This window comes from Vidua chalybeata, chromosome 5 (genome assembly GCF_026979565.1).
Source record: "Vidua chalybeata isolate OUT-0048 chromosome 5, bVidCha1 merged haplotype, whole genome shotgun sequence".
NCBI lineage: Eukaryota > Metazoa > Chordata > Aves > Passeriformes > Viduidae > Vidua > Vidua chalybeata.
The window spans coordinates 44,542,454-44,559,202 of record NC_071534.1 but is presented as its reverse complement, the minus strand read 5'-3'; the positions used below and the strand labels follow the sequence as shown (position 1 = coordinate 44,559,202).

General features: G+C 36.6%; 1 protein-coding gene across 1 annotated transcript in view; it reads left to right on the top strand.

Annotated features, from left to right (window-relative positions):
* The window catches only part of CNTN1 (contactin 1), a 214,117-nt gene that overhangs the window by 157,317 nt on the left and 40,051 nt on the right, over positions 1-16,749 (top strand). Inside the window, exons 11-15 of the mRNA XM_053943219.1 lie at positions 665-782; positions 2,392-2,542; positions 3,021-3,148; positions 4,584-4,759; positions 16,234-16,354. Coding sequence (XP_053799194.1) covers positions 665-782; positions 2,392-2,542; positions 3,021-3,148; positions 4,584-4,759; positions 16,234-16,354 — 694 coding nt within the window. The remainder of the gene's footprint in view (positions 1-664; positions 783-2,391; positions 2,543-3,020; positions 3,149-4,583; positions 4,760-16,233; positions 16,355-16,749) is intronic.

Here is a 16,749-nt window from a genome sequence, read left to right as displayed (position 1 = left end):
TCTTTTCAGCAAAGTACTATTCTCTTAATCTTCCACTGCTCCATACGCTCCAATGTACTTAGATACAAGAGTTAAAGCTTTCAGCTTGATTTTCACAAGAAAACAGAATACATTAACATGATCTTTCAAAAACTGATTGACATCTACATTTACAAAATACCCCAACTTAGCTACCTTATTTTGATTGGCTGTTTTTTTTCTTTTTTACATAAAAAAAAATAATAGAAAATAGTTTGTACTATCTCCCAGAGGAATCTTCTGAAAAACTCCTACCTCACTGGGACTTGCTTTGACTTTTTCCTGTTGTAAAATGATGTAAGAACAGAAGGCACTGACCAGTGAGCATGGCATAACAAAGCTTATCTTCATAAAATTAATTTAAATCTTTGTTTCTTATTTCTGAATCAGTAGTGTTTACACTGATATGATAATAGGGGACTGGACAGTAAATTTCTCTACTGACATTCAACTAGGACTTTCCCAGAAACTTAAATATTGAATGGCAATGATTCTTTCTTTAGAAAAAGGTGAACTCAATGTTACTGAAAAATAAAATTAAAAAAAAAAAAAAAACACAAAGAAGAAAGAATGTGGATGGGTGTGGATTATTCAGTTTATGTAGTTTATGTTAATATCTTGTTATTTTATTGATTCTGTGTTTTAGTTCCGGAAAGGTGAACTAAGAATGCAAAGTCTGACCTTTGACGATGCCGGCATGTACCAGTGTATAGCAGAAAACATGCATGGAATTATTTATGCAAATGCTGAACTGAAGATTGTGGGTCAGTGGGATTATTTCTCTATTTACTATTTTAGGCTTTAGTAAGATAGCAGTTATATTTGCAAGTACTGTTTGGTAACAGATTCCTGTGAGGATGAACCTAAGAACTCTCACTCAGTCTAGGTGAGATGGGGTTTATTTGAGCTCTCTAGCTGGTTTTTGACAACAACTTGAAGAATAAATTTACCAACTTGTGGGGCATGTTTTGTGTTTGTATTTATGATGCTTGTTTCCTGCTGTTCCCCTCAGAGGAACTGATAGTGCTGAAGTTATATGAAGCACATAGAATTGCAGCCTAAACTTTTAAGCTTGCAAAACTGGTTAAGAAGCATTTTCATTTTTGCTCACATATGATCATTCACTCCTCTTTGAGGCAAAATCTGCTTTTTAAGAAACCATATCGTCACTTACTTGGCCCTTGAAGATCTTCATCTTTGCTCTCCCCTTTGGTTTTGCTTTCTGCCACCCCTTACATGGAAGTCACAAGGTTTGTATGCAATATAGCTGTGCCATTTGATGGCTGGATGTAGTTATGAATCCATTGTGTTTTCCTGAGGAGCATCCTGTTGAAAGTTTGACTCTCAGATTCAGAATTCTCAGCCTTAAAACAATTTCTGATGTTTTTATTGATTTCATTAGAGCAGACACATTGGCTGTATGACATATTTTTCTAGGTTTCTCTGTGGTAGTTGCTCTTTCCATCTCACGCTTGCCTTCAGACTTTCCCAAGAACTATTCTTGGTTTTCCCAACCCATTGCACAAAAATGCTTCATTCTATACTGTTCTTCCATTACTATGTACTCGGTACCAGCTTGGTTTACACAAAATCAGCACTTTTTATATGTGCATTTTCAAAAGTCAGTGTTGATAATATTGGTCAGAGTTTTTGCTCTGTACTTCTGTAATTAAATAATAGCCTTATTTCCTCAGGCTGTGCACATATTTGCTGGCATGATTAACTTGTTGGTATGCCAAGATGCAAAATAATTAAAAGCTTTTTTCTTTTATTTGGTTTAAAATAAAGAAAAAATTAGTAAGCAAAGATCTGGCCTCAGAGACATAAGTGTGGTGCTTATGACTGTCACGTCTCAATACTCTTGTACATCTGAGAATGCACCTACAGCCAGCTGGCCAAACAGAAAACCACAAAGAATAAGAAGGGCACAATTTTAGTTTGTAGAGAGGGTTCAAACCACTGAAAAGTAAACCAAATTATTCTCTGGAATTACGATTGAGTGAGCAACTTGTTAAAGAAATTTATCTCCAGGAATCTGAATTTTATTAGGACTGATCAAAAGGCCTTTTGAAAGGGAGGAACTTTCAGTGGACTTTGATCTTGTTAGATTAAACTTAGATGAAAGTTCAGAAATCAATAGAAAGAAACCTCTAGTGTAGCACAGCACAGAACTGCATAATGATTTTTCATGTTTCTTGTAGACCACCAAATGACTTCAAGTATATCTCTGTATCGTTAATATTTTTCTCACTAGTCTGAATAATGAACATTTGTAAACAATTCAATAGTTCTGTCATTTATTGTATGTTGGAAAAAATTCTATTTTGCAGTAAAATCACTAATAGGAGAATTTGTGTTAATTTTTGCTTTCAGCTTCACCTCCTACTTTTGAACTGAACCCTATGAAGAAGAAAATCTTAGCAGCTAAAGGAGGGCGTGTAATCATTGAATGCAAGCCTAAAGCTGCTCCTAAGCCAAAATTCTCCTGGAGCAAAGGAACAGAATTGCTTGCAAATGGGAGCCGGTTAGTATTGACTGTCCGTGAACACTTTGAGCCTTAAAAATGTAACCTTACGTGTCTGTCTGTCGCGTAGGATGATTCTCCATTTTGCAGATTTCAGGGACAGGAGAATGTGTAACTTCAGGAAAATAATACACCAAAATGTTGCTGGCAGTATGGATTCAAAGAGTTAGCAGGGTATCCAACTTTACCCAGTCTGGTTTAAGAATTGAATTGTACCATAAAACTCTAAGAAAAATACTTGAATGAGTACAAGTGAAAAGAAGTACATTCTCTTGCTCCAGCAATCTGAGATATCTAATCATGCCACAGTCTCTTTAAATATTTTTTACTCTAGGCATGTTTATAAATCCAGTAGTTAGATGTGAACTTTCAAATTATGTTTGTGGTTTGTTCTTTCATTTCCTACATTTCTACAGGAAGCATTGCTTTCTAATACAGAATTTAATTTCTCTTAGTGTATTTTTTGCACTTTCCATAGTATACGTATCTGGGATGATGGAAGCCTGGAAATTATCAATGTCACAAAGCTGGATGAAGGTCGCTATACCTGTTTTGCAGAAAATAACCGAGGAAAAGCCAATAGCACTGGTGTTCTAGAAATGACAGGTAAGCCTCAGAATTGCTTTCGTTTGTTTTGGGCAGAATCCCTTAGTTCAAAATGACTAATTTTTGTTCAGCTTTGCACTACTTTTTCAAGCTGTTCTACCTCTTTCTAATTTAGTTGATCATTAACACTGAATTGATGCTTTTAAAGCATATTGCTCAGTTGAAACTGGGTATGTTTGCATCAGTTCTAACACTGTATCGCAATTTTCAGGGTTGGTTTTTCCATAAGAGATTACTAAACAAGATACATTAAATTGACATATTTTAATGCATTCCCTTTATTTGGTAGCTTAGCATTCATTATAAGGTGTGATTCTGGGGCCATGACTCAGAGAAATGGGAGTGCTGATGACCTTCCTTAGTGTGGTGGTTTTTTGTTTTGTAGGGGGTTTGGTTTGGTTTGGTTGTTTGTTTATTTGTTTCTTTTGGTGGTGGTTTTGGTGTTGTAGTGGTGGTGGTATAAGCATGTTTGAGAGAGCATTGCTGTTAAAGAAATATGCATGAAAGTTTTGAGATAAGGGCATATATCCATATGATTGCACTTCTAAATTACCTTCCTTTATCAGTATTTTTATTTACTGATTGAGTACTGATATCCTTAACTGTGTATTTTAAATCTGATGGCAAATAATTAAACAACTGTAGACTATAGACAGGAAGGACAGCATTCTGTAAGACCTATGTCTATCAAGTACCACTGGTAGTGGAAGAGTCATTTGTCAAATAGGTTTTTAATCTCTGTTCCAGAAATCATGCTGGATGTGACAGCTCAATGCTGATGTGCTTTCTTCCTTTTCTTATATTGTTTTCTCTTCTTTTTCACACATAGCTATTTACACAATTTGTTATGCATCTATTATATTGTTTCTCAATAGATAAATTAAGATCCCTGCAGTGCTCTAATGAAAATCTGACTTGGCCTAACCAAGTAGAACTTTTAATTCATTAACTAGACAAGTTTTAAAACATAGTAAATATATGATTGAATAGAATTGAATATAATTATATTCAATATATATATATATATAATTGATATAATTGAATATAATGAAATGTAATTGAAATATAATTATATTTAAATTGAAACATATATATTGAAAATATATAATTGAAATATAATGGAAACATGAAATGCAACACAAGTCACATAAGATTCATCATGTGTCTTCTTTCTACTTGAGACATAGTCAATGAAGAAGAATAGTTGTATTGTAATTCAGAGATTTAAACAGCTAACAGAAGTCAGGTATTTTAGTTGTAAAATGTGTTTTTTGTTGTCTTCAGTTTGGTCCTTTGAAGTGTAGTTGTATGAATAACATGTAAACTAGACTTTGGGGGGTGGTTTAATGTATGATCAAACAGTTATGGAGCTGACCTTATATTTTAATAAATATTAATTTATTGGAATTTTCCATGTTTGCTATTAATTTCACAGAAGCTACAAGGATTACTTTAGCTCCGTTGAATGTTGATGTCACCGTTGGAGAGAATGCTACCATGCAATGCATTGCATCCCATGATCCCACATTAGACCTGACATTTATTTGGTCTTTAAATGGCTTTGTCATAGATTTTGAGAAAGAACACGAACATTATGAACGGAATGTTATGGTAAGATACTATAGATCCTTATTTAATACATGAATGGCAAGTTTTCTTTTTTTTGTGAATAGTTGTCTTTTCTGTGTCATTTTGGGTCCAGTAGGCCAAGAACATAAAATAGAATTACAATTCAGACACCTTATAGACACATAGACACTTGCAGGCATATACCTGAAATCAGATATCTAAATTGATGTAAGTATTTTGGTACCTCAGATAAATCCCACTCTGATTATTAGTGAAAATAGCTGGTAAGTAGATAGCGTTATTGTAAAGAGGTTGCAAATTACCTCAAAAAAGTTTGCATATGCATTCATTTTTACTTACCCATGTTTTTATCATCAGCATTTCTGGAATTTGGCACAAAACAGGGCCAGATGGTGGGTAGGAGTCAAACAGTCTGTAAACACTGAGGAAGAACAGTTTATAAGAAGGCTAAACAAGTTAATACAAAGACACTCATTTTGGCATATAGAACAATCATAGTTCCTTTGTATTAGCATGTATGGTTATGTTTTTAGAGTCTTCTATCAGGTTTATTTAAAATTAATATCTCTATTAGAAATCCTTTCTTGTTATGTCTAATCACATGCTGATTTGCCCAATATTCAGCAACCTCCAAGTGATTGCCTACTTGTGTAAATATTTATTCTGTAGTTATTCTGTATTTAAATTATACAAAAATCCTCATGTTTAGATACCTTTTTTTTTTGTGGTGGGTATGGAGAGAAAAGGTTGCTAATGGTATTTGTAGTGTTTGGGAACACCAGGGACCACATTTAGTTTCAGCTCTGTGTTCAAAATGATGTACCAGTGCCCCCTGAAGAGTCCTTCTCCTAGGCTGGTAATATTATCTGATTTTCTACGGACCAAGAAATTCCTTTTTTTGCTTTCAGTATCTGTTTGTCTCCATGTGAAAAGATGTTTAAAGTGTCACTATTTTAGTCGGATTTGGAACAAAACAGCCCTTTGAGGAGTCAAGAGTTGCCTCAACCTGCTTATTTGTTGAGTTGTAAGACATAGTTAAGAAGCCACACTGCTCCCCCTTCAGTGAGAGAACATGTCCTTGTCCAACAAGCCAGTAGAATTATGCTAAGATCAGCTGATAAATGTTCAAACCAAAGGCATACAGTCCTTTCTGCAATAAATGTCCTGAAAGGCTATGTCCACACTCAGCAGCAGGGTAGTAAGTAGTCTGCAGTGCATTTTGTGTTGCCTCAGGAATGAATAAGTATGTAGTTATTCTCCAGTACACTGGCATCATTCAAAACATTTCCTGCAGGTTGCTATTAAGTCACACTTTTGATAGGTCTATATTTGCACTCCAGTAGAGTAATTAATGCATAGGAATACCTTGAAAAAGCTTAAATTGCTTCCTAATTGCATTACTTTGTCCTTAGATAAAGACTGGGATGAGTCTGAGTGTCAGGCAAAATAAGTGCTTAAAGAGTAGAGCCCCAGTAAACTTACTTCTTGTAAAAGAGCAAATAAAATCAGTCTGTGTTAGATTTTATTTAGTTGATTGCTTTTAGCTACCTGACAGAGGTCACACAAAGAAACTTGTTCCCATAGAACAGAAAAGCAGACTGAAAGTGTTGATGAATCTCTTATTTTGGTGTAGAAAGACAATAAAAATGGCTTTATCAGAACAGTTCGTAGTGCAAGAGTAAGGAATCTGAGCCTTCTCCATCTGTAGGTCATGTGTTGAACATGTTAAAAAATTTTATATCACTGATGTATACGTTTGGGCTTTCCTCTAAATAATGACAATAGAAGTAAACTGGATTTTTCTTTCTTTTAGGGGAAATTAATTCTGAAATTTGCTCCTGCTTTTAAGGCACTTTCTAGCAAAGCATTTCAAGTTGACAAATACGGGACCAAATAAGGCCTTCAGAAAATGTGTAGTTCTCTTAGATGATTGCCACTATTTAGTTCCCAGCTACCTGTTTCATCTTCAAGATAGCCAGTGGTCCTGGACTCCTGATCTCAAATTCTGATTATCTCCACAGTATTTTAGACCCTTTATTGAAGTGCTTAATTTCAAAACCAAATTACCTTAACTTTTCTAGGCTGCCTTGGTCTCTACAAACTTTCTGTGGTCTGCCGAGGGAGAGAAAGAGGTACTTCTATTCATGTGGGTGTTGAATCTTGTGCTGGAATGTTTCCTTTTTCAATAGATATAGGGATGGATACTCCATGGGATTCAAAAGATGAAGAACTCTTAATTCACTTAGACCTTTAAGTAGTTTAGATCTAAATATCAATAAATTTACTTCAGGATACCCTGAAGGATATCCTTCCTCCTGAAGGATATTTCTTGGTTTGTTTTGCATTTGATCTGTCAAAACTGGTAGAAATTCTTTTAGCAGAGGCATCTTCTTGTTTTGCATTCCTAAGCCTTAATTCTGGGCTTTCAAATGCAAAGCAAATGCAAATAGGCTTTGTTACTCTTCCAGGGATACCTTGGTCTTTATCTGGGGCAGAGAAGACAGTAGGATTGCATTTGAAGTCTGCATTTGTAGGTATTAGGTGGTTCAGTGCTTAAGTAATAATAAATGCAGAATTTTTAACAAATTCAGCAAATCCAATGGTTTATGTAGGATGTAATGAAGATGAATATGCAGTTTCTGTATTTCTCTTCTATTCATTTATTATTGTATTGTTGCATTAAGGGTTTTTCTCCTTCCTGGGCAAGTAAAGGGATTTTCTCTTTTCTCCTGCCAGATTCCCTCTCTGGCAATTCTGAGCTGAAATCACTGGGTGGCAGGTTTGCTCAGGCTCTCTTGGATGTAAAGGGTGAGCTGGTTGACACATGACAGCAGCAGCCCGAGCTGCTCACCAGCACTTCACAAACACAAAAGAAAAAGATATTCCACTATGAATATTAAGATTACTGGGTATATGAAACATGTACATAATTTCCTGTTGATGAAGGATCCTCATCTGTCCCTCTGATAATATTGCTATTCATTTATGTGACTATGTATGGGTATACTCAGTTCAGTCAGAGAGAAAGGAAAAGTTTCTACCAGGTTAGAGCCTGGGAGAGAGTTGGAAAAGAATGTCAATAATTCACTATCTCTCCTGTTGTTCAAATTGTTTACAGATAGGTTTTGCATTCAGAGTGCACCAATGGTGTGAGATGTTTTTACTCTACGACCATTGAAATTAGTCTGCTTGCTGTTCTCTATAAATAGAGTGGTGCATTTGAAATAAATCAATTATTTCTTGCCTTCTGAATTGGAGTAATTCTGTTCCCATCCTGCCTCGACAATGACAACTATGCAGATCAAGTTGCTGAAACTTGATAGAGCCACAGTATTTCAGTTCTCAAAATAAAACTATTATTATTATTATTATTATTGTCATATAGACATAATGAAATGCTAATTAAATTCAGGTAAACACCTGCATAATTCTTCTTTCTTTAAATGCAAGCGTTGGTATCTCCATCGTTGCTAAAGGCAAAGCTAATTTGCACTACATTAATACTAAAACTAATTTCTCAAAAGGACATTCGTCAGTTCTGTTTTCATTTCCTGTGACAGCAGTATGTAAAGGGGGGAAAAAAGAAAAAAAAAAGAATTGGTTAGCTTGTTAGTTTCCAAAGAGTCAAATGGAATCTTCAAAATCTTACTATTAAATAGATTACTTTTAAGTTTTTATATGGTTGTTCCTCTGATTATTTGATTGAGGAACCAAACATTAACACATCTTTTCAAGTCCCAAAAAGATACAGCTCTACAAGTAATCTGGAAAACTCTAATGTTTGTTTGTTATTTATAGGTCTGATTTTTGTCATATATTTTTAAAGATTAAAAAGATTACGTTTAAGATGTTTATATTAAAAAATACACACACTATCCAAATAGGAATATTCCTTTAAGTACATTAAATAAAAAGAGTATTTTTTAATAATTTTGAGTCCCCACTAGTCCATTCGTGTGAATAGTCAGGAGAAGGAACTCCATAATTTAACTGGTTCAAGTCAGAAACTTGTACATAGACTTAAGAAGAGTTCAAATTTAGGCTCTAGTTGTCTTAGTGACATAATGACACAAATACATTTTAAAATACTTCCCATACCAACAGTATTTCTGTTTGCTACATTATTTATTAATTGTCTTAATCGATATCAGTGAATCTGAAACCCTGATATTTTTATCACCATTTTATCTTTAATAAGTTAAATTGAATTGCTGTACAAGTGTTCAGGAAGTTGACCTGCTTGCTAATAGCTTTCTTCTTTAAGTATTCAAAGAAAGAGTAAGTGATGGAAAGATACAGAAAAGCCAGGTGATGAATTTTGTCATAGAGACAACTGACTTGCTACCCCCTCACATTTTCTCATCTAAAGGGGCATTTCTGAAGCTGATGCTGACACATCTCAGTGTCATGAGTGCTACAGAGCAGGAAGTAAAACCTGCTGAATCCACACGGACTGTGAAGTGTGAATTCTGAGTTTTCAGTGTTCTCCCCAGTGCTCATAGGTTCAGGGACATGACACAAAAGTAGACAAATACATTCAGCATAGAACTTGCAGGACCCATAGCTCAGGCTGTATTCAGCTTTGAAGTAGCTTCTGAATCCAAGGTGTCTGTGCATAACCACCTCTGTATCCCTGCAGCTATCTTGTGGTTAACCTGCAGTAAACTTCTCTGAATACTGAAAAGCTTGCTTTTTCCTTATGCAAATATTATTTCTCTTGCTTTATCTCTCTTTGAAGTATGGAAAGCTTTACAGTGTTCTAGGATGACACTCATAATATTCTGGACATACACAGCCGCACAGGTACTTTTAAGTGCAAGACAAATGGAAGAGCCTGTTTCTTTATTTAATTGTTAAAGGTCCAGATACCAAATAGTCCAGATACCAAAACTCACACTTCAGATTTCTGAAAGTGGTGAGATGAATTATAGATTGGAGACAGTGTTTGCCAAAACACTTTGTTTCTTCTCCAAAACTGATGGTTTTATAAACAAAGAACAAGTTGAACTGTAAAAGTCATATTAGAGGAGTAGAGATTTACAGCTGCCTGGTTTTTGTACATTATTTTAAATTACCATTTATTGTCTGACATGGATAGACAAAGTTATTCTACTTCATGCTCCTACTTCAGTAGATTGCTATGGAGACACTTATGGAGACAGATTTAGATTGTATAAATCTGTATTCCAACCCAAACTATTCTGTGATTCTATGATTCCATTGTTATCTGCAGCAGAAAATATCCAAGGATTTTAATTTTCATTTTTCTTCATTGCTTTCCCTGGTAATCCTCCTTGCAGAGTGTTTAGTCTAGCTCCAGGTGTAGACCAGGAAATTAATAGGAAGTTCAAAAGAACTGAAGAATTGGAGTAAAATATTTAGGTAGAATTATAGAATCATAGAACAGTTTAGGATGGAAAAGACCTTTAAGAACACAAAGTCTAACTGTTAACCTAGCACTGCGAAGTCCACCTCTAAACCATGTCTCTAAGTGCCACATCTACACATCTAAATATCCCCAGGGTTGATAATTCAACCACTTCCCAGGTTAGCCTGTTCCAACACCTGAAAACCTTTTCCATGGAGAATTTTTACCCTTGTTATTTGGGAGAAGAGACCAACCCTCAACTCACTACTTTAGGTAGTTGTAAAGAGTGATAAGGTCCCACCTCTGCCTCTGCTCCAGGCTGAACACCCCCAGTTCCTTCAACTGCTCCTCATCATGCTTGTGCTCCAGCCCCTTCATCAGCCTCATTGCCCTTCTCTGGCTTGATCCTGCACCTCAATGTCTTTCTTGCTGCGTGGGACCCAAAACTGAACACAGTACTTGAAGTGCCTCCTCACCAGAGTGTCACCAAAGTGACAATCACTGCCCTGGTCCTGCTGGCCACTCTTTTTCAGATACAAGCCAGCATGCCATTGACCTTCTTGGTCACCTGGGCACGCACTGGCTCATGTTCAGCTGCTGTCAACCAGCATCTCTAGGTCCTTTTCCACCAGGCCACTTTCCTGCCACTCTTCCTACATCCTGTTGCACTGCCTGGGGTTGTTGTGACCCAAGTGTAGGACCCACACCTGGCCTTGACTTCACACAAGGCCTTGACCTGGCCTTGGCTCATTGATCCAGCCTGTAGAGCCTTCCTGTCCTCCAGCAGATCAACACTCCTGTCTAACTTGATGTCATCTGCAAACTCATTGAGCATGCATTTGATCCCCTCATTCAGATTGTCAGTAAAGATATTAAACAGGACTGGCCTCAGTACTGAGCCCTGGAGAACCCCACTGATGCCCAGCTACCAGCTGGATGCAGCTCCATTCACCACTACTCTCTGGGCCCAGCCATCCAGACAGTTTTTTCCCAGCAAGCAGTCCACCCATCCAAGCCACAGGAAACCAGTTTATCCAGGAGAATGCTGTGGCAAATGGTGTCAAAGGCTTTCCTGAATTCTGGCAGACAACATCCACAGCCTTTTCCTCACCCAATAAACAGGTCACTTTGTTGTTGAAATCAAAATAGGAAAACTCAGTTACACACTGATTAGGAAGAAGTGGTTATTTATGGACTAGAAGAAAGCTGGAGTTGTAGTGAGCTCATTTAGTACAGTTTTTGAACATATTAAGGTGGCAGCTGATTGTTAATGACCAACCAAATCAACTGCTTACTGGTTTTTTATGGAAGAGAGTCCCAGGACTCTCTCAAGGTACTGTCTCAATACACTGCTTTCAGTGCCTTGATGTATTAGGGAGGTGCTTTAGACATGAGTGAGCTGAAAGTCACTCTAAATATTACTCCAAACCTACCCAATTTTGGGTAGGTTTGGAGTAATATTTAGAGGCAATGGCTTAATAAAAGCCTAGTAAGCATGGAATGTGATGGATGGAGTCAGTGGTTAAGAGCAAGGAGGGGAAGGAAAGCAGAAGATACAATGCTGAGGGCGAAACCAACAAGCAGTTTGCTCTGGCAGAAGCCTTTGAGGAAATTTATTCTACTTAGAGCACAAAGAATAGTATAGAAGATCTACCAACTTCTGTGCTAGAATTAAAAAATACTCCACAAAAGCAGTTGACTCTACCATTTATGTGCTTGTAAGACTTACCGGGCTATCAAAATTCATGTACCGTCTGTAATTAGATAGCAGGAACTAGGAAAGCCAGGTGTGAACACTACTCAGAGAAATGCAGTTTGCAGTGTATTGTGAATTTTTGTCATCAGTCATAAAGCTGTGAGCCATGACCATAAGTGAGCAAGTACCTAGGCGTTTTCTGCTGTTATAAGTGAAATAACAAGGCCCATTACCAAAGGGATGCTGGTACAAAGCACAGTGTCCTCAGGAATTTTCAGTGGTGTGCTGAATGAAGAAGAATAATAATACATTTCTTGGAAATACTTCCCAGTCCACATCTCAAGCATAGAATTAACACTGTATATCCTTTACATATAAATATAGCTCACTGAAGGAAAAGATTCTTTAGTGGGAATGACTGTCATCATTATCCTGCTGAGTTTTTTATTTATCTGTAACTATGGCTTGTAAAACAAAATAAGGTCTCAGGTGAATAGGATTAAGACAGTAGTGTTGCACTGGTGGTGCTGTCCCTATGCCTCTGATGTCAATAGCAAGAAAATATCTAATAATCACATTTACATTAACATGACTTAACAGCTGTTGGATTATCTCTTCTGGTTTTAGCAACCACTCAGCTAATTCTGTACTGGCAGGATCAAACCAATTCACATGAGCTCATTTAGAGTTAATAATTCTAGGTACAGGTAGTAGAAGGAGATTTTTAATGTTATTTCTAGCTTTGGACAAACCAATCTCATCACCAAGAATCCCATCTCTTCTGGATTGCTTCTTATTGGTTCTCTTACCATTTTACATCTACTGTGTATTAAACAATGCTGAAGCTCAGATGTCTAATTTTAGAACCTGAATTTAAAAAACCATTCTGTCTCTGCTTACCAGATTCTTCTATTTCTGCCAAGGTAACTTTTGTATTACAAAGGGCTTGTAAGTCTTCTATTACCAGAAGTTCCTTTATTGTCTCTGAGGGCCCAACAAAAGTAGATAGACACTGTTTTCAATCAAAGCACTAGATTCCTGTAAATGATACTTAATTGTACAGGGGCACATTCTGATGGCTTTCAGCAATTTAGTGCCCTGGCAAAGGTGATGGTCAAAAAAACCAGTGACTATCAGAAATAGGTCATAGAATGCTATTTTTGACATCACTATTAAATCATAAATATAGGGCTTATATGATCCAAGTGTTTACTTGAAACTTGGTAAATACTCAGTGGTAAACCACAGATACCCTTGGAATATCCCTGAGTATTGCTATCACTATTTCCAGTCTGTGATTCAGTCTTCTCTGAGTTAAGGAAGGCATTTTTAAATATAGCCAAGCTGAGGTTTTTGGATGAAAACATACAGTACATTCATAACTAATTTGTGGACAGAATTCGCTGATGCCTGTGCACTTAATTTGCTTGGTAAGCTCTTCTTTTACCACCAAAAACTTAGGCTTCTTCTGAGGTATGGAAAGCTTCATTACCAACTGCATAAAGCCTTGCTCCAGGAGAGCTTCTGAAGCAACAAGATATAACACCATATCTATGATTTTTTAATGATTTTTAAAATTATGTTACATTTTTTCATCTGTTTTTCATCATTTAGGTTATAGGACCAAGTTCCCATAAGGGAAATTATTGTTAGGGCAAGTATATGGGCACATCATTATTAAATACAATAAATTATTTTAATTAAAGCACTAACATAGAAATGAATACTAGCCCCAGTAAGAATTTGCAATCATTTGCTATTGAAGTAATAATATGGTTATGAGAATTCTGGTCTGTTTCTAAACCTTATTGCTTTGCTCAGCATTTGCTTATTTGCAGATAAAAATGCAAGTAATTATCAGAGAATCACAGGCACTGTGGTTCTTTCTAGGATGACATTTAGTGTTTATGAACCAATACAGAGCAGTCAAATAGGGAACTGTTTGTCTTTTTTATTAAAACCAAAACCAATAAGAGCAGAATTTAAAAAAACAAAAAAGAAGAAAACAACACACACAAAAAACCCAACAACCAATGAAAAACTGGAGCTGAAAAATGAAAGAGTTTGATTTTTTTATACCTTCTTTGTTGTAATTTTTTGGAAGACAGAGGAGCAGGTAGCTGCCTTCTTTGTTCCCGTAGAGCTACTGACACTTCGACTGATTTTTCTCCCTGGAAGCTGTTGCCAGAATTGCTCAGCCCACTGTAGGGCTCACATGTGATTAGTCAGGTGTTCAGCCAGACAGTGTTCACTTATGCAGTAATTCCAGCAGATTTTCAAAGGATGCTGTCTCTGACTGCAGTCTTCTTGGAGTTCTCATGAATAAACTGGGGAGGCATGAGCATAGGAATGACACTATCCCAGACTCTCCTCATCTCTGTAGAATGCATGCATTTTGAAAAATCAAATTAAAAGCCATATTAGCCTTGAATGAAAAGTGTGAATATATATATATCCACATGGAAATAGTTTAATAATAACTAAGAGAGAAATTATCTGGAAAGTATCAGGAATACTGGATTGTTCACTGATCCAGCAGATCTGTTTGATCCTTGCTAGCAGCACTTTTGTCATTCAAAAAGAGAGAAAAGCACAGTGTAATCTGCCTTTCTTGCTGACCCTGTAAGGCAGTCAGCTGAAGTATTACTAGCCAGAGTCAAGCACTCTTTCTTTCATGTGTGCTTGATTCTTCTTTCATCTATTTACTGCAGTAAATTCTTAAATATGTGAATTCTTATGTTGGACCTAAAAAAAAATTGGTGCTAACAGATTTCAGTTTGTGCTGAAATTTTATGCCAAAAGAAATTGAAGCTGGCAACCAAAATCCTCACTGGAGTCTGGAAGGGAAAAGGGTAGTGTTATCTGGGTATTTTAATCTCCCCTAAATATAGACTATATAAGCTCTCATTCTAGTTTCAGAGCATTTGGAAAAGATTTAACCTTGCTTTCTCCCCTCATCCTTTTCAATCAGGAAACATAAACTAGATGGCATTAGCTTTATTTCATTTCTTCTGAATGTCTGAATGCAGAGACACAGCCCATAATATTCGAGATTGTCTCAAAGGTCTTTTTTGTTACCCAGCATCTGTGATGATGATAGCACTAGTTCTTACCTAAATATTTTTGCAGTTTCTTTTTGCACATACCATTTTGCATCTGAATTGCTTTTATTCCTTCATTTAAAGGTCTATGGATTGCAGTGAATGTTCTAAATATTAGATTTTTTTTGGGGGGGGGGGGGAGAGAGTGTGTTTCAGTTATATTTTTGAACAATTCTCAGTGAATTAAGAAATCTGAATGTTGCCCCTGTTGATATAGTGTGGTATAAATACATGTATTATTTTTTTGTAGCACTTTTACTCCCATGAAAGTTCAGATGTATTTTGGTGAGAACATTTGGGTTTTCAGTGAAATCCCCTTAAGATTAGCACATGCATTGATTTAGCCCAGTAATCTTTTTCTGAAATAAAATGCAGGATGTATAAGCAAAATATATCAAGTGAGTTATTTTTTAACACTTAAGTTAAGGTCTTCACATAAAATGTGTTTTTCATTAAGAAATAGCTGTGGTGCACATAGTGGTCTTGGTTCCACTTATTGTTTTACAGGTGCACATCTGGTTATTCGGAAGTGTCACAGGATGAAAATATTATATGCTCTTTGTCTCTCTGTACAACCAAAGGTAGCCAGTGGTTCACATCTGAAAACATGGCTGCATATTTGCCAGTAGTCTGACATTGGTGAAGAGTGTTAAGGAAGGATTAGGGTCTGGGATGATGAGTGTATGAGCCTTGTTGAAAGATAAATTGCTTCCCTGGGGTCCTGCTGTTTGCCAAGGAGCAGTGAGAGCTGAGCTGGGGGAATAGCATGTCCAGCCTGACAGGGGACTCAGCAGCAAGCGAGGGCAGAGGAGTACAGGGCAGGTCCTGGTGCACCTTTGTTTAGGCTGTGCTTGTAGCTTCTCTGAGATAAAAGTTCAGGTACTGCCATAGGATTAAAAAGGTAGAGCCAAACAGCATTCCTGCTCTATTAGTAGGACTCCATGACATGCTATCCTGCCAATGTATTTAAAAAAAGCAAGTAATGGTGCAGAAAAATCGTATGTCTGTGGTTTATGAGCAAATTCTTGACTCAATTTAGTTTTCAGGTACGAGCTTCAAAAAGTAAGAGAGAAATGTTGACTTGTTAATAATCATCTAAGGTGTCTAGTTTTTTCATGTCCAGTAAAGAGCTGCAGCTCCTCAGGAAACAGGGGACACTTTCAACAGCTGTCCTGTAAATCAGATCAATATTTGAGGGTGATCCATCCTCTAAGTAAGCACTTTTTGGAATTAGCAACCTCTGTAAGTCAGTTGGGAGGGATGTGTAGACAGGTATCACATAGCTGCACAAGGATGTTTACCATTTCACTAAGTGTTGTTTTTGTGACAGATTAAATCCAATGGTGAGCTGCTGATTAAAAATGTTCAGCTACGGCATGCAGGGAGGTACATGTGCACTGCTCAGACAATTGTGGACAACTCCTCAGCTTCAGCTGACCTTGTGGTAAGAGGTAAGCTTCTCCTGGTAATACAGAAGTGTGGCTGGTTTTTACCTAGACAAGACACCAAGACAGGAGTGTTTCTGATTGTTTAGGATATGTAATTTCTAATCAACAGATGGCAGTAATTAAAATAAGAAGTGTATAAATGAGCAAAGTCATAAAAGCCTACTCAGGGTACTGATTTGGTTGCAGACATTTAGAGGTCTAACTGAGCTCGTGTTTTCCTGAAAAGAAATAAAGATTTTTTGATTGTGGGTGTTTTCCTTATGTGAAAGCAATTTTTAGATTGTTTAATTTGGTGTTCATTATTAAAAATAGATTTCAAGGATCATTTCAATGTATCTCCTGGATACATTTCTAAGTCACTTCTCATTTTTCATAAAGCTGTATGGATTAAATTATTG